This window comes from Canis lupus, chromosome 17, assembly GCF_048164855.1.
Source record: "Canis lupus baileyi chromosome 17, mCanLup2.hap1, whole genome shotgun sequence".
NCBI lineage: Eukaryota > Metazoa > Chordata > Mammalia > Carnivora > Canidae > Canis > Canis lupus.
In genome coordinates this window covers 11,316,722-11,335,560 of record NC_132854.1, presented here as the reverse complement: position 1 = coordinate 11,335,560, position 18,839 = coordinate 11,316,722, and the positions used below count along the sequence as shown (strand labels likewise).

Genomic DNA, 18,839 nt, shown 5'->3' with positions numbered 1-18,839 from the left:
GTTTTTTGAATTCTGTACCATGTTCATAAAGCGTAGTTTAACATTTAAACATCTCGGATGTGTAGCTACTTCTACATTATGATATTGGCTCCTTCCAAAATTTGGCGTTCCTTATAGCAGAATTGTTCTCCTGGAAATACGTTTAATACTCACTGATAATAGAGCATCTAAATTTGTTGGGCCAGTATGATAGAACAGGACAATAGAACTTAAATCATAGCGACATGGTTTGTGAGAGAGGTTAGCATAAAGTGTTGTGAAATGCTAAGTGGGACAAGGGGGAAAGAAGAGTAAATATTAACGGAAAAAAATTCAATGTATACAGAAAAAGTAAAATCAGACTTCCACTTTAGTTTTGATAAAAACTGCTCATTAAGTGGCTGGTGTATTCATGTTGTCAGGAATAAAATATGTTAGCTGGCTTAGCCAGGGTTTTGGAAAGCAGCATTTCCGGAGACAGTAAAGAAAGGGGGAATCAGGAGTTTTTCATTCATCTCACAAATGGTTTCTTATAATGGTCTTTGACCCACCAGCCATTAGAAAATTCTCCATGCTTGTGGCCAAAATTAGCCTCAGAAAAAAGTAGGGAGAGTTCAGGTTGTGTTGAAATAGATGTAGGTGGACAGACAGATTTATAGGTCAATGGTTCTGTTTATGGTTAGGACAAAGGTAGCGTGCTGCGAGTGAGTGTTCCGTTTGCAGTTTCTTGAATTTGGGTCTGTACTCGGGAATGTGAGTTGGAACTGTAGGAAAAGTAACCTTACTCAAGGCTCTTGAAATATAAACACATTCATGCACAATGTTGCTTATAAAGGTTTTGTGATGTGATAAAATTGAAAGTGCTTTTTATTTTTCATTTCTAAGGTACATCCAGGTTATGGATTCCTTTCAGAAAACAAAGAATTTGCCAAATGTCTGGTAAGTTTGTAACGAACCAGAATCTGTTTGTTTATATTTCAGAAAGCAGTATAATGGTGTTACTTTTATAAATGTGGGTAGTGATGAATTACAGATTTTTAAAAAAAATGATTCTATTTATTTATTTGAGAGAGAGCAGAGTGAGAAAGAGAATGAGTGGTGGGGAGGGGCAGAAGGAGAGGAAGAAGAGAGGCCCCATCCCAGGACCCTAGGATCATGACCTGAGGCGAAGGCAGATTCTTACTTACTACCCAGCTGAGCCACCCAGGCGTCCCTGAATTATATAGTTTTAATTGACCTGTCAATTCTTTGAAAATCATTTGTGAAAAGTGAAGAATTTTTATTCTGTAACCCAGGTCTTAGTTTGGAGAATAAAAGTGGAGAAGTTCCAAAATCAGCTTTATACCTAATGAGTGATACCAAGTTTTTTTTTTTTTTTTTTTTTAAATTTTTATTTATTTATGATAGTCACACAGAGAGAGAGAGAGGCAGAGACATAGGCAGAGGGAGAAGCAGGCTCCATGCACTGGGAGCCCGACGTGGGATTCGATCCCGGGTCTCCAGGATCGTGCCCTGGGCCAAAGGCAGGCGCCAAACCGCTGTGCCACCCCAGGATCCCAGATACCAAGTTTGTTATATATTGTATGGACTTTTAAAAAATTCAGCTTTTCAGATTCGTAGCTATGTCAAGGAGTCCAGTGATTTATTATTATACAACAGCATTATTTCCCTTTTTATCACTAATTGTGGCATTTAAGATCAAATCTTACTATTTTGTCTATTTTGGGGAAAGATTTTTGATGATCTGAGTCTCTTTCAGATATTACCACCCTGATTGGGTGAATTGAACTGATTTCTCAGGTGTATTTATAACTACATTCAACAAGGTACTGAAACCTTAGTTTTCAGGTGCTAAAATAGAATTTTGAATGTTTTGTACACCAGTTATCCCAGATGATATCTTAATTTATTATTTAATATGTTTTACTTTGTTTCTGTGAAATGCTTGTATTTTGTTCTTTCATAGGTTCAAAATTATTTATGAATGTAATTTTCTAGATGACATTTCCACTTAAAATCAGTAATTTTAATTTGGACAGTTTTTAAGATCCTAGAGTTCTAGTTTAGAATGATCTATTTTAACCAATTGAAAGATTAAAAAGTAGAGCCTAAGGATGAAAAACTGAGGCCTGCAGAAATTGTGATGTAAGGTGACACAGATAGCTAATGTGTCTGGAGAGGGCAAATTAGGTGGAAACAGCCAAAGGCCCAGGTTTATAGATTGGACAGTATAGCCACATTTTCCCATTTATATTCTTTTTTGTTATCTTCTTTGAAACTTTGGCTGAGTTCTGTCCTTGTGTCAGAAAGTGACTTGAATGTGCCTGTACAATATAAAGTACTAAATTTAAGTTGTATAGATGAAGAGTCTAAACCATGGTCAGTGGGCCAAATGTGACCTGCTGCCTTTTTTGTAAGTTAAATTTTATTGGCACATAGTCAAGCTCATTCACTTATCTGTTGTCTGGGGCTGCTTTTGCTCTATAACAACAGAATTGTGTAGCTATAGCAAGACCAAATAACCTGCAAAGCCTAAAATATTTACTGTGTGGCCCTTTATAGAAACATTTTGCCAATTCCTGGTATAGAAGGATATCTGGGTCTCCTCAGAGAAGCTAAATGACATGGTCATTATGTTCATTCATGTATTCATTTGATCATTAAAAAATGTTTGTTATCTATGTTTAAGGTATTTGAGGAAGATATAAAAATGAATCAGATGTGTGTCCTGCTCATGAGGAGCTCACAGTCAAGTAAATCAAGTACACAGATGACTTCAATTCAGGGAAGAAAATATTACGAAGAAGTTCGCATTCTCCTTAAATGGAGAGTATTTCCATCAGGGGTTTCATGTTAGAAGAGTGCAGAATATATAAATGATTACTTTCCTTTCTCATGAATTTTCTTATATCCGCTCCTCCATTTCCCTTTCTTAGAGCTATCCCTCAGCCATGCCAGAACACCATGCTGTTCTCAAACATGTCTTGTTCTTTGTGTGGTCCATCCTTTTTGTGACTCTGCTCAGGGAACATACTTGTCCTCTCCCACATTTCCAACTACTGCCTGTCTTGAAAGACACAGTTCACATGTTACTTCTACCAGGATAGTTTCTCTATCCCTCTGGTGAGAAATAATGTCTTTCCTCTGTTTTCTAGAGACTTTTTTTTTTTTTTACTTTACATATTATGTTAAAATTCTGTATTTTTATTTCCTTGTGAGGCAAGAGACTTGGCCTTATCAGTCTTTCTTTCCCTTTTGTTTTATAGTCTAATGATTTCTACATGTTAGATTCAATGAATGTTATAGAAAGAATAATTATTAAATTAAGAATTATAAAACAATAACATGCAAGAAAATTTTCCTCATATCACAAAAAGGACTATTTTTTAAAAAGATTTTATTTATTAATAGTCCCAAAAAGGACTGTTTTATAGCCAGAAGGCATTATTGCCATGTTTTGGTTCTCTATGAAACCATGTAGTTCGTGATAACTAGCCTCTTTTTTTTTTTTTTGGCATCGTGGCAAGATTCCTTTTTGGATATAATTTTCGTAGCATTAAAGTCTTTGCCCATTGGAGCATGCGATTTAAAACTCTCCTTTTGGAATATCTGGTTATAGGTGGTAAGTTCAATTAAAAAAATAAATAAATAACAGGGATCCTGGGTGGCTAAGTGGTTGAGTGACTGCCTCAAGGCATGATTCTGGAGTCTCGGAATGGAGTCCCACATTGGGCTCCCTGCATGGAGCCTGCTTCTCCCTCTGCCTATGTCTCTGTTCTCTTTCTCTCTCTGTGTCTTATGAATAAATAAATAAAATCTTAAAAAAAAAACCCACAACAGCACTGAAATGAAATTGCCTACTGATTTTTGTTAGGCCCTATAAACGTGTGATTGGTGACTAGCCATTGAAATTCAATACTTATTATCACAAACTGAGTTATTTTTAGAAATCTGATTTCCAGTGTAGTGGTGATAGATTACCATGTTGATAGTGACTTTGCAATGAGAAGATGGAATTTTTTTTTTTAAAGTTGAATACTGTGGAGTTCCATTTATTGTAATACTGTATCGTTTGAGATATATAATCAAATATGGAGAGGGAGAGAGAGATCAGGGGAGGGGCAAAGGTAAAGGGAGAAAGAATCTTTTAATTTTTTTTTTTTTGAAGATTTTATTTATTCATTCATGAGAGATAGAGAGAGAGAGAGAGAGGGAGAGAGGCAGAGACATAGGCAGAGGGAGAAGCAGGCTGCACGCACAAAGCCTGATATGGAACTCAATCCCGGGTCTCCAGGTTCATACCCTGGGCTGAAGGCACGCCCTCAATGCTGAGCCACCCAGGTGTCCCTGGGAGAAGGAATCTTAGGTAAACTCTCACTGAATCTGGAGCCCAACCCAGGGCTTCATCTCAACACCCAGGCCAAAACTAAGAGTTGGCTGCTTAACCAGCTGTGTCACCTAGGCGCCCTGTTCTGTGTGCTTTTTGTTTGTTTTGTTTTTGTTTTTAGATTTTATTTGAGAGGGAGAGACCATGAACATGGGAGGGGAGGGGGCAGGGAGAAGTAGACTCCTTGCTGAGCAAGGACACTCCCTCCACCTGCCCCGCCCTCCCCCATCTGGGGCTGGATCTCAGGACCCTGAGATCATGACCCGAGCCAAAGGCAGATGCTTAACTAACTGACCCAGGTACTCCTGGTTCTGTGGTTTTTAAATTGCTATTCAAAATCATGCATATTTCTAGAAAAACTAATTGTGCTTTATTGATACATTGTTATTTTTAGTTAACAACCATGAATAATTTCTTGATTTTTCACCCCTGCATTTATGCTATATATTTGCATTAGAAAGTATACAATAAACTTAAAAAAAAAATAACAGCCTTCACTTGGGGCTTTGTGTGGGGTTATTTGTGGGTGCTGGTGACGACTATTCTTTATACTTAATTTACATGCAATGGGATCAGATTATACAATCTGTACTGTACTTGATTTAAACATCATACTTAAAAAAAATAAACATCATACTTTGTTTTTGCTTAAGTCATAGAAAAATAACAAAGCTACAAATAACACTTGTGAAGAAATTTCAGTAATTTTAATGTGCTGAGCCAACAGATTTTATTTCTAGACTGTTTTTCATTATGTATTTATCCTCTGGGCTCCTCATATTCTGAGCAGTAAAAGCAGAGTGATAGGAGGCTATGAGGACTGTTAGAATTAAGAAATATTTTTAGTTTAGGAATGAGCTTTGGGAAGGACAACTACCTGTTCCTGGAAAGAGGAAGTATTGGTTTAAAGAGATTTCATAGGGGCGCCTGGGTGGCTCAGTCAGTTAAGCGCCTGCCTTTGGCTAAAGTCATGATCTCAGGTTCCTGGGATCAAGCCCTGCTCAGTAGAGAGTCTGCTACTCCCTCTCCCTCTGCCTCTCACCCTGCTTATGTGCATACACTCTCAAATAAATAGATAAAAATCTTTAAAAATTTTTTAAAAATATTTTTTAAATTTGTTCATGAGAGGGATCCCTGGGTGGCGCAGCGGTTTAGCGCCTGCCTTTGGCCCAGGGCGCGATCCTGGAGACCCGGGATCGAATCCCACATCGGGCTCCCGGTGCATGGGGCCTGCTTCTCCCTCTGTCTGTGTCTCTGCCTCTCTCTCTCTCTGTGACTATCATAAATAAATAAAAATTAAAAAAAAAAAAAGGAAAAAAAAATAAATTTGTTCATGAGAGACACAGAAGGAGAGAGGCAGAGACACAGGCAGAAGGAGAAGCAGGCTCCATACAGGGAACCTGACATGGGACTGGATCCCTGGTCTCCAGAATCACACCCTGGGCTGAAGGTGGCGCTAAACCGCTGAGCCACCCGGGCCGCCCCAAAAATAAAATCTTTAAAAAATAAATAAATACTTATAAAAAAAGATTTCATAGCGTTCCAAGTTACTTTTTGAGCTTATCTATACACACATATTTTCATAATATTTCATGTTTTAGTGTTACATAGCATTATAAGTTATGGTAATTAGCTTTATGGGAAATTTGTTATATTAAATAACTTCTGTTTCACATTTGGGCCTTGCCCATGTATATATCACTTATAGATGGTGAGTTCTATCCACAATGCTCAGCATTGGGAGTATAGAGAACAGCAAGCAGGTTAGATTTGATGATTGTATTCTTTTATCTTCTTTCATTGGACACTTTTTAACAGGATAAGGATTATAATAGTAATTAGGTATAATTTTTCTATCCATTGTATTAATCAAAAATTGAAAAAAATAGGTATAACATCCAGTGTAGGCAAGTGTACAGGACAACTGTCTTGTTCTTTGGAGTGTAAATTATTTTAGGGTTTGAGGAGGGTGCCAGAAATTTGCTAGTATCTATCAAAATTTAAAATGTATGTACTCTTTGATCTGACAAGTATAGTCTTAGGAACTTCACCTGCAAAGATAAATTTTAAAAAATGTTCACGGTAAGTTTGCTTATAATAGCAGAATTTGGAAATAAATTAACATTTTTTCATCTATAAAGTGAAAAGAATGACCTCTATCTGCAGGGTTGTTGTAAAGATGGGAAATCACATACATAGAGAACTTACCACACAGTCTGACACTGCTAGGCAAATCATCTTAAGCATTACAGTTGTTAATAATTACTTCATTTATTTATTTATTTATTAAAAATTATGTATTTACATTTTAGATTTATTTATTCATGAGAGAGGCACACACAGAGAGGCAGAGCCACAGGCAGAGGGAGAAGCAGGCTCTTCGCTGGGAGCCTGATGTGGGACTTGATCCCGGATCCCAGGATCAGGACCGGAACCCAACCGCTGAGCCACCCAGGCATCCATAATAATTACTTTAGTAGAAAGAGACCTATTGAAGAGTTTTTAGGACAATGAGATGGTTGAAATTAGTACTTTTGCATAATTAATCAGATAGTTTCTTTTGTGAATTTTGTGAATTTAGATTTTTTTCCTGTTGAGATTAATAGTTTGGTAGAATTATACTGCTATATGTATGTCCATGATACTGTAGTTTATGAACTATTTTGACGCATGATTTCTTTCACTCATGCAACCACTGAAGCTGGATATTATGAACTCTGTATAACAAAAGGAAAACAGTGACTCAGGTGCAGTGACCTCCCAATAGTCACACTATGCTAGTAAGTAACAGAGTCAGGACTTGACACAGGTTAGCTGATTTTTGGGTAGGGAACACTTGAAAAAATAAAACAAAAAACTGTACCCTACTTGGCTAAGTTGGAAAGAGAGAGCATTTAAAGAGAAGCCAAAAGTGAAGACCAAAATAATGTTACCCACTTAGGCAAAGCCCATAGAAACCTTTTCCTTCACTTTGTTGTAGTACAGGTAGCACAGGTAGATTGTAGGAAAAGAACTTATGTAGGTAGAAACTGGAAGACAGCATGTTGCTAGGTTTTCTTCAGTTATGGGGTTGTAATCCATAGAGTCTTATTAGAGTTTGGAAGTATGTTAGAAGTGCTTTGTAACTAATACAATAATTTTGAAGTTAGGAAGTTGGCCAATGGTTTCATTTAACAATATTTTTGTTCTTAAAATAGTATAGAGTAATTTAAAGGGATTCATATGATACCTATTCACTTGTAGTTGTAAAAGCTTTTTTTTCTTTTTTTTAAAGTAGGACCTTGCAAGTCCAGAATTGTATATAACTCTGATTTTATTTATGTGGGCTGTGATCTAGGTAACTCACTGAAGTTTTTTGTCCATGGCTATTGAAATTTATTTGTATTATGGCTTAAGAGAGTTGAGAAATATGGGGCCCCTGGGTGGCTTAGTTGGTTGTGTGTCTGTCTCTTGATTTTAGCTCAGGTCATGATCTCAGGGTTGGGAGATTGAGCCCTGCCTCTGGCTCCAAGCTGGACATGGAGCCTGCTTAAGTTTCTATCTCTTTCTCTTTGTCTCTTCCCTCTACCCCTCCCCTTTACTGCTGCCACCCCCTCTTCCACCCTTGTACACTTTCTCTCTCTCTTAAAAAAAGTTGAGAAATGTTATTAATACTAGTGTATTTTATAGATACAGGTTTAGCTACATTTTTGTAGTGTTAGTAGAATTCACATTTTGGATACAGGTCTTTGATTTTATTATGTTAAAATTAAAAAATTTTTGAAAGTGTAAAATCTTAAATTTAAGTCACATGTATATGTTGAAAGAGGTTTCCTTCATCTGTGAAACTCTGACCCCAGCTTCCAGTTTAAATCCCCGGAGGCTACCACTGTACCACTGCAACCATATTTATATCCTTTTGGAGTGAGGGAGTGTGTGTTATAATTTTGCTATAGATTTGTTATGTAGGGTACTCTTATTTGCCGAAGTAGGATTTTTGTGTATAAGAAAAAAAGTGGCACAGAATGTTTCTTGCCTTCCCCCTGGCTCTTAAAAATAGGTATAGGATATGAACCTTCAGATATGCTAGTACCATTCTTATTTTATCTTCCTGACAGTCTGTGATGTATTATTCTTATCCTTGGTTTTAAGAAGAGAGAATAAGCTCAGAAATAAATGCCTTGCCCAGTATCACATAGCTAGTAAATGAGAGTATAGTTTCTAACAAAAGTATAAATTCCATACCCAGTAAATGTTCCAAGCTGCTTCAAAGATGAATTGAAATGAGATCAGGTTGTTAGTGTTTTCTGTTTTATTTTTTTAAAAGATAGCTTTGGATGGTTCCTATTTTTGCTCTTGGAGACTTTTATCTTTTTGCTCACTGCCCCCCCTATTGGTGTGCCATTTTTAAGGTCTAAAAACAATTATTGTTGTTTTTCTGATCTTTGATCTTGGACACAAGTGAAAGTGTCTTCACTTGGATTTGCTGACTTTGTAAGTAAAGTATTTGAGTGAACTGATAGAGCTACAGAATAGTCATTGATACTTTTTACTGCTTTGTGATATACTTATGTTGAATTAATCTGGTCTCTATGGATTTAGAAGAAAAAGTTCAATGACTCTTTCTTTCTGACAATTTTATATTTGTAATTGTGACTCTTAAATGTCATGTTCAGCAGAATTGATGAAAACCAGTGCAAGTAGCTTCACAAAACCATGGTTGTAACAGAATGTGCTTTGAAATGTTTGAGAACATGTTTCATTTCCTGCATGTTGGATGAGGGTTAACTTCTAGATATTTATTGAAGAATTTGAAGATGATGTTGAGTAGAATGCTCTCCCAACATGGATACTTGAAAAATCCTCCTTTATTTCTAGGGAGTTTAGGATTGTTGGGTTGGGGGCGACTTCAGTAGGAAGGTTAAGAATCTGGGATTTCATGAAAAAAAAAAAAAAAGTGATTCAGTGAGGTTGGGATTTTCTAAACTTTGCTTAAAGTTCAAATAGCTTGAATTTACTCAAGCTTTCCTTCTCTTGCTCCTTACTGTTCCCTTGCACTTATTAGGCTAGTCTGGAATCAGAGTTAAAATTCTTGCTCTGCCATGTTGTAGCTATAGGATCTTGGACAAGTTGCTTAATGTTGAACTCTCAAGACTCTCAAGAGTCTTATGCTTACAGTATGCACAGTATGCATTTCTCCATCTGACTCTTTATATTGAAAACATATCTCTTGCAGTCAGCTTGTAGATGGGTTGTATTTTTTAAATCATTCTCATAATCTGCACCTTTAATTGTAGTGTTTAGTCTGTTTATTGGTTTGTCTTATTTTCGTTAATAACGGCTTTACTGAGGTATAATTCCTGTGTACTACTACTCACCCTTTTGTGATAAGTAGTTCAGTGCTTTTTTAGTATTGTCATGCATCTGTGTACACTCACCGATATGCAGTTTCAGTAAGATAGGTTAGCATTTATATGACTGGGTTTATGGCTACCATTTTCTTTTTCTGGTTATGTCATTACTTCCTTTCTGTTTTCCTTTCTTATTTTATTTGGATTATCTTAATTTTTGGAATTCCATTTAAATTTACTTATTAAGACCTTTTACATTTTTTAAAAAAGATTTTTAAAAATTTATATAACAGAGAGAGAGAGAGAGAGAGAGCCAGCATGAGCATGGGGGAGGGTAGAGGGAGAGGGAGAAACAGACTCCCTGCTGAGTGGGGAGTACCACCTGTGAGGCTTGATCCCAGGACCCCAGATCATGACCAAAGCAGGAGGCAGGCACTTAACTGACTGAGCCACCCAGGTACCTCAGACCTTTTATTTCTTAGTGGTTTTTCTAAGTATTGCAATATACATCCTTAACTTTATAGTCTATTTAGAATTAATATTATACCATTTACCATTTTTAGGTGAAATGTAGAAATGTTACAATGTGTATAGTCCTCTTCCCCTGTCTTTCCATCGGCATTCTCTGAAATACCATTCTCTGAAATACCACTGTCATGTGTATTTCATCTGCATAGATTATACATTCCATAGGATAATGTCATAACTTTTGCTTTAAATATGTTTGAGGTGAGTTAGGACATTTCCTTCATTAATGACCCAAACGTCAGTCTCTTGAAATTAAGAGTGATTTTCATTTTGGCCTATTTTTAGGGTACCTTGAAGAAATTATGTTTTGTTTTTATTTCTTTTATTATATACATATTTAATTGTGGTATATCATGTATAACATAGAATTACCTATTTTACCATTTAAAAAATATGGAATGCTTCATGAATTTGCATGTCATCTTTGTGTGGGGGCCATGCTAATAATCTTCTCTATCCTTCCAATTTTAGTATATATGGGCCCCTTTTCATCATTATTAAAAAAAATTTGAGAGAGAATGAGTGAGCACGTGAGCAAGGAGAGGGGTAGAGGAAGAGGGGGAGAGAATCCCAAGCTGGCTCTCTGTTGCTGAGCATGGAGCCTGACACGGGGATTGATCCCAGGACCCTGAGCTGTATGGACCAGAGCATATGGTTGGTGAAGGTTTGTGATAGCCAGCAGCAGTCTCAGCTGGATGAGGGCAACCATAGAAATGGAAGAAGTTTTTACGTCTGGGATTACTGAGACAAGTGGCAGGAAAACAGGTGGATACAATAACTGGCAGCTTGACATGTGCATGCAGAGAGAAGGGGTGTTGCTTCAGTGCTCAGGCAGTGGAGACTGAAAGAACTTGAATGTTATTTGGCGGGAGTTTAATCTGAAGATTTTCTTTGTGACAGTTTGACTCCATTATCTCTTCCCCATAAATTCTAGTAAAATTAAAAAAAAAAATGAGGTCATGACCTGAGCTGAAATCAGGATTTGGATGCACAACTGATTGAGCAACCCAGGCGCCCCACATTTTCACCATTTTTAAGTGTACAATTCAGTTGCATTAAGTACATTTACAGTGTATAACTATCACTACTATTTATGTCTAGAAAGTTTTCATCATCCGAAAATGAAACTTTGCAGCCATTAAACAATAACTCCCTCTCACTCCCACCGGTGCCCTTGTAAGGTCTGTTTTACTTGCTGTCTTTATGAATTTGCCTATTCTAGGTGACTCTTATAAGTGGAATCATAGAATATTTTACCTTTTGTTTCTGGCTTATTTGACTGAGCATAATGTCTTTAAGCTTCATCCTTGTTGTAGCGTGTGTCACAATTTCATTGCATTCTAAGTCTGATAAAATCCATGGTATGGCTGTAGCACATTTTCATCTGCCATCTGTTGATCGTCCCAACTTTTACATGAGTAAAAGGCTGGAAATCATGCTTTTTAATACTCTTGTATCACTGAAGCTTTCAGGAAGTGTTTTTTTTTTTTTTTTTTTTTGATTTTATTTATTTATTCATGAGAGACAAACAGAGAGGGAGGCAGAGACACAAGCAGAGGGAGAAGCAGGCTCCAGTCCGGGAGCCTGACGTGGGACTCGATCCTGGGTCTCCAGGATCACGCCCTGGGCCGAAGGTGGCGCTAAACTGCTGAGCCACCTGGGCTGCCCAGTAAATGCTTGTTAACTATTTGATAGGTGAGAGAAGTTGCTGAATTAAAACTTGGAATTCTAGAAATAAATAGAGAAAGACACTTGGAGAAACTTCTCTGTGTTTTTAGGTTGTAATGCTGTTTTTAACTTTCACTAACTTAGTGATCTCTTAAAGTTGAATTTCAACTATTTATTTGTATATAACCCCTAAACTTGGAATTCAATAGGAAAGATTTTTTGTTGTTCTAGTGAACATAATAGATTGAAGATTTTGTCAGATTTAATAAAGTACATTATCACCGTTACATATAGTTAATGATGCTTAATGCCTCAAATACATTCTAAAATTAAGCTTTTAAGTGCATGTTTTCTAAAATGGACTGAGGCAGAAATAACGAGATGATTGCTGGGGTTTTGTTTTTGGACTGGACCTTATCTAAAGATACTGTTTTTTTTTTTTAATATCTTCCCTTTTATTTTATACTTTTAAAAAAATTTTTATTTATTTATGATAGTCACACAGAGAGAGAGAGAGAGGCAAAGACACAGGCAGAGGGAGAAGCAGGATCCATGCACCGGGAGCCCGACGTGGGACTCGATACCGAGTCTCCAGGATCGCGCCCTGGGCCAAAGGCAGGCGCTAAACCGCTGCGCCACCCAGGGATCCCTAAAGATATTGTTAAAAAGTTCCTGAGGCACCATATTGAAGCACAGTGTGTGATATGCTAATTTGCTAAGCAAAGAATATTCTATTCTTATGTATGCACAATTCCCAACATACTAATGGCATATTTGTTTGAACCTCTGAGTATGTGCTCCCATTTATATTTTCTTAGCTTTTTATTTAGTTCTTCACATGCTCATTGTTTGGATCTGAGCTCCCCAAATTTGAGAAATGCAGTGCCAAAAGGTAACTGGGTTACCTCTTTAGAGAAGGTGGCAGCAAAAAACCTCTCTGAGAGGATGACGCTTAAGCTGAAATGTCATGGGAGAAGAGCTTTCTTTCTTTCTTTTTTAAAAAATATTTTATTTATTTATTCATGAGAGACAGAGAGGGGGAGAGAGAGAGAGAGAAAGAGAGAGGCAGAGACACAGGCAGAGGGAGAAGCAGGCTCCATGCAGGGAGCCTGATGTGGGACTCAATCCCAGGACTCAAGGATCACGCCCTGGGCTGAAGGCAGATGCTTAACCGCTGAGCCACCCAGGTATCCCAAGGGAGAAGAGCTTTCTAGTTTGAAAGAGCAAGATTTCTTTGAGTACACTTCCCCTCCTCATTTTGGCATCATTTTTGGCCTTATTTATAATTACATGTCAAGGGCAGCCCCGGTGGCGCAGCGGTTTAGTGCCGCCTGCAGCCCAGGGCGTGATCTGGAGACTGGATCGAGTCCCACGTCAGGCTCTCTGTATGGTGCCTGCTTCTCCCTCTGCCTGTGTCTCTGCCTCTCTCTCTCTGTCTCTATGAATAAATAAATAAAATCTTAAAAAATTACATGTCAAATCAAGGACCTTTACTTATTTATCTCCGAATTCCTGTTGTTTATTTCTTTACATACTAGTCATAAATAATTCTTTGCCAATTTAAATGGAATTTTTATATACATTTACAAATATGAGATAAACTTTGGAAAGGGGCTTTAATCTCCTTGCTGTTCACTCTAAGCTCATTTGAAATACATTTTTATTTTTAGAAATAACAAATATTTGTTAGGGTATATATCTTATGTATTTTACATGAAAAAAATCTTACATTGGATGTCTATATATGACAGTATAATATTCATATTTGTTAATGGTGAATTAGTTTTGCAATCTTTATGCTTTGGAGTTATAACTTGGGCCCATATTTATTAGTGAAGTATATAAAGACTGTTTTTTTTTTTTTTTTAAGATTTTATTTATTTGGGAGAGACAGAGAGAGAGGCAGAGACACTGGCAGAGGGAGAAGCAGGCTCTTTGCAGGAGCCTGATGCAGAACTCAATCCTGGATCCCAGGATCATGACCTGAGCTGAAAGCAGCTGCCCAACTGCTGAGCCACCTAGGTGTCCAGGACTGTGGTTTTTATAATCATTCCTGCTCTTACTATCCTTTATCACACCATTTAAAAGCAAAAGTAATTTATTTATTTATAAAAGATTTATTTATTTTTTTTAGAGAGAGTGAATGAGCTAGTGCAAGTGCGAGTGAGGTATGTGAGCAGCAGGAAAGAAACTCAAGCAGACTTCCCACTGAATGTGGAACCTGATGTGGGGTTTGATTTCATTACTCTGAGCAGAAACCAAGAATCGGATACTTCAACAACTGAGCCACCTAGGTTCTCCAAAACAAAAGCAATTTTAAAAGTGAATAGTAGAGCAAGATGAAAGGAAATAAGGCATTTAGATAAAGAGTTTAGGCAACAAGATTGATTGTGAGCATGATACAAGTGGATGATATTTCTCCAAAGGATGAAATTTCTACCTTTAGTAGATTGTTAAATTGTTGAGTACTTATTGTGTGCCAGGTGCTATGCTAAGTACTTGTACTAACTCCATTTCCTTTTTATTTTTTAATTAAATTTTTTAGAGAGAGAGGTGGGAGGGGCAGCAGGAGAGGGAGAGAAAGAAATGTAAGTAGGCTCCACGCCCAGTGTGGAGGTGGATACAGGGCTCGATCTTACAATCCTGAGATCATGATCTGAGCCAAAATCAAGAATCAGACACTTAACCAACTGAGCCACCCAGGCGCTCCTCTATTTGCTTTTTGTAACTGTTCTGCAGGTGGATAGTAATGTGTTCACTTTATAAGTGTAAGAGGTAGAAGGAAGGTGGTGAGTATAAGCAAGTTGCTCAAGGTCATACAGCTGTTAGTGCCAGGGTAAAAAGATTGGAATGGAGGCTTACCTACTCTCTGTTACTCTCTACTGTTACTGGGCTATATGCCCTCTGAAAGAGATTCTACAACTTTTTGCAGCAAAAAACAAAATCTTAAACTGTTTTCAACTTTTTTCCTCACCCGTGATTATGTTTTCCCTGTAAGACCATAATTTTATAATTTGTTATAACTTTATAACAAGTTAAGCCTCTTGGTATCTTCAGATGGCTGAACATTTTGATACCTAAAGGGACTATATAAAGAGTTGTCTGTAAAAGTTCAGGTTTCCTCCCTAAAAGCTAGAATTTGGGAAAAGTAGCAGATGAAATAAGAAAAGCACAAAGAAGAAGTTAGAAAACAGTGGAAGCAATAATGGTGGTTTGTAGTAGAGCCTTTGTTTTATTTTTTATTTATTTTTAAAAAATATTTTTTTATTCATTCATGAGAGAGAGAGAGAGTGAGGCAGAGACACAGGCAGAGGGAGAAGCAGGTTCCATGAGGGAGCCCAATATGGGACTTGATCCCAGGAATCCAGGATCATGCCCCGAGACGAAGGCAGATGCCCAATCACTGAGCCACCCAGGCGTACCTGTAGTAGAGTCTTTAGTGTAGTAGTTCTGGTTACAGTCTGTGGCAGCTACAGCACAGTCCAGAACACACTTGGTGGAGGACTCAGTTTCTAGATGCCTTGGCCAGTGTAGTTTTAATAAATGGGTATAGAGGCTGTAATAGCCTTAACAGAATTTGGTAGAGGTTAAAAACAGCAACGTGGATGATCTGTGGATATTAAAAGATATGAAATAAGGAATAAGAAGAGCTAGAAGATAAAACAGTTACCCGAGGTGCCAAAACAGTGACCAGTAATGCAGAAATTCGTATCCTATAGAAGGTGGACAAATGTGTTTACCCCTGAGCAAATTATTTGGATCAGTGTACATTTTCATTAAGGTAAAAGAATGTCAAGAGTGCTGGACTTGTGATGCATAGGCAGGTAAACTTCTGAGTAAGACTCGACCTTGCTAAATGGGACTCTGATAGGAGGAGGAGGAGGAGGATTTGGGTTCTTAGTGAACTAATTATTCTGTTTTGGGGGGATTGTCTGATAATATGAAAAGTATTTCCTATGTGCTTTTTAAAAATCTTTATGTGCTCTTGTGTTATCATTACCTCTAACTTATAGATGAAGGAATTGAACCAAATAAAATAATTTTCCTAGGGCTCCTGGGTAGATCAGCCAGTTAAGTGTCTGACTCTTGGTTTCAGCTCAGGTTGTGATGTTAGGGTCATGAAATTGAGCCCAACCTCAGGCTCTGCACTGAGCAGGGAGTCTGCTTGAGATTCTTTCCCTCTCTGTCTCTGTCTCTCTCTAATAAATAATTAAAATCTTTTAAAAATGAGATGTATGTGTGTGCCTGGGTATCTCAGTCAAGGTTAAACATCTGACTTTGACTCCGGTCATGTTCTCAGGGTCCGGGGATGGAGCCCTTTGTCTGGCTCCCTGCTCAGCAGGGAGTCTACTTCTCCCTCTCCCTCTGCCCCTCTCCCTGCTCATGCTCTCACTCTCTCTCAAATTAAAAAAAAAAAAGAAAAAAGCAAAGAAAGTAATTTTCCTAAACACATAATAGTAGATGATCACTTCTTTTGATTGAAGTCTATTATTTCAAGCCTGGAGGGTTCTAGAAAGCTGGTTTAACTTCATATATTGTGTGGAAAATTAAGATTTACTCAGCATCCATAAAGAGAAAATAGATTTTTAATGTGTTATTTGTGATACTTATTGGATTAATTTTGAGGGGAGCTTTAAGAAGCTAGCATGCTTTTTAGGTCATCAGAGAATGATAAACTTATATTCAAACAGGAGCACCTGGGTGGCTCAGTCAGTTGAGCATCTATCTGCCTTTGGCTCAGGTGATGATCCTTGGGTCTTAGGATTGAGCCCCGTAGGGGGCTCCCTGCTCAGTGGGGAGTCTGCTTCTCCCTCTCCCTCTGCTGTTCCCCATGCTTGTGCTCTCTTGCTCTCTCTGTCAAAAGAATAAATGAAATTAAAAAAAAAACACACATATATTGAAACATGTTAATATTATAGGTGCTTACATATAGTATTCTTTAGACAAATGTCACAGAATAACTCAAAATAGTAAAGTAATATATTAATGATACCTTCATTCCATTGCTCCATATTTTGAAATTTTCATTAAAAATATTTTATTTAGGGATCCCGGGGTGGCGCAGCGGTTTGGCGCCTGCCTTTGGCCCAGGGCGCGATCCTGGAGACCCGGGATTGAATCCCACGTCGGGCTCCCCGTGCATGGAGCCTGCTTCTCCCTCTGCCTGTGTCTCTGCCTCTCTCTCTCTCTCTCTCTCTCTCTCTCTCTCTCTCTGTGTGACTGTCATAAATAAATAAAAAATTTAAAAAAAGAAAAAAAATATTTTATTTAGGTCCCTCAGTGGCTCAGTCTGTTGGGTGTCTGCCTTCTGCTCAGGTCATGATCTCCGGCTCAGGTCATGATCTCCGGCTTCAGGGATTGAGCAGGGAGTCTGCTTCTGTTCTCTTCAGCGCCTCCCCCTCCCCCTGCTTGTGCACACACGTCCTCTCTCTCTCTCTCTCTCTCTCTCTGTCAAATAAATCTTAAAAAAATATTCTATTTATGAAAACCATAATTTATTTTTTTAAAGTAAGTTCTAGGGGTGCCTGAGTGACTCAGTTGGTTAAACATCTTGCCTTTGGCTTAGGTCATGATCTGGCTCCCCACTCAGAAAGGAGACAGTTTCTCTCTCTGCCCCTACCTCTGCTCATGCTTTCTCTTTTTCACTCTCACTCTCTCTTTCAAATAAGTAAATCTTAAAAAAAAAAAAAAAAAAAAAAAGTAAGTTCTACATCTAATATGGAGCTCAAACTCATGACCCCAGGATCAAGAGCCCCATTCTGGGGCATCTGCCTTCAGTTCAGGCCCTCATCCTGGGGTTCTGGGATTGAACCCCAAATCGGGCTCCCTGCTAAGCAGGAAGTCTGCTTCTCTCCCTCTGCCATTCCCTCCCTTGTGCTCTCTGGCTCTATCTCTGTCAAATACATAACTAAAATCTTAAACAAAACAAAACTGTATCCTCTTACAACTGAGCCGGCCTGGCACCCCTGAAAATCATAATTTATTTCAAAAGTTAATAACAGATACTAGATGTCTATACATATTTTATTTTAGGTTTTCCTACTGTAAATTGCAGATGATATTATAGTGAATAGGCTAACATTTTTAGCGCCAATAAATGAGGCTCTGCTTATATAAAGCAAATATTTTATTTTGAGATCTAAATCATTAGTTTATATGATAATTTTTTCTTTTTCTTTTTTTAAAAGATTTTAAAATTTATTTATTTATGAGAAAGAGAGAGAGAGAGAGAGAGGCAGAGAGAGAGAAGCAGAGAGAGAAGCAGAGACCTAGGCAGAATGAGAAGCTGGCTCCATGCAGGGAGCCCAATGTGGGACTCAATCCCTGGACTCCAGGATCATGCCCTAGGCCAAAGGCAGGCCCTAAACTGCTGAGCCACCCAGGGATCCCTGATAATTTTTTTCTTAACAAACTTCTAAAGTTCTCAGTCTTTTCGAGTTCCAGGTGAGCTTTATATAACTAAGTCTGAATTTGTTGACTGAGTAATGAAAAAATCAATAATTTAGTATGTTGTTGATTTTTTTTTTCTTTTTAGATAACTAGAGATCTTATTTTCACTCTTAGGAAATTGTTTGAAGTCATGACAACTTTGAAACAGGTCACACAAATCTTAACTAAAGCTGACCATGTTGACAGTCATGTTTTGCACAATATTTTTAGTTGAGGAAGTGTAGAAATTTCATGTTTGTCTTAGCTTTTCTGTCTCTGAGGTATTTTAAGTGGTGACAGGGCTGCTCTGTTACTGTTTTGCAGCTAGCTCTTTTAATTGATGTTGAATTGTGGCTTTCCGTGCACACAGGGTTAAGTAAAAGGGCTGCAGTCATCTAGTGAGCATTTTCCTTTAATGTGCTCATTAGTGGTGGCAAGTCCAGGTTTCAGCACATGCCAGTAATTTACATTTCATTGCCGAGTGGCTACCCTTGTTCAAGAGTTGTTTCTAAGCCCGA

General features: G+C 37.8%; 1 protein-coding gene and 1 non-coding gene across 8 annotated transcripts in view; one reads left to right on the top strand and one right to left on the bottom strand.

Moving 5' to 3' along the window:
- Nucleotides 1–18,839, top strand: part of PCCA (propionyl-CoA carboxylase subunit alpha) — a 462,660-nt gene that overhangs the window by 121,324 nt on the left and 322,497 nt on the right. For all 7 annotated transcript variants that reach the window (XM_072782480.1, XM_072782479.1, XM_072782481.1 and 4 more), the window contains one exon: nucleotides 865–918. In XM_072782480.1, the coding sequence (XP_072638581.1) occupies nucleotides 865–918 (54 nt within the window). The remainder of the gene's footprint in view (nucleotides 1–864; nucleotides 919–18,839) is intronic.
- Nucleotides 10,612–10,716, bottom strand: LOC140608498 (U6 spliceosomal RNA). Its single transcript, XR_012010520.1, has one exon. It is a non-coding gene; the product is annotated as a U6 spliceosomal RNA (small nuclear RNA).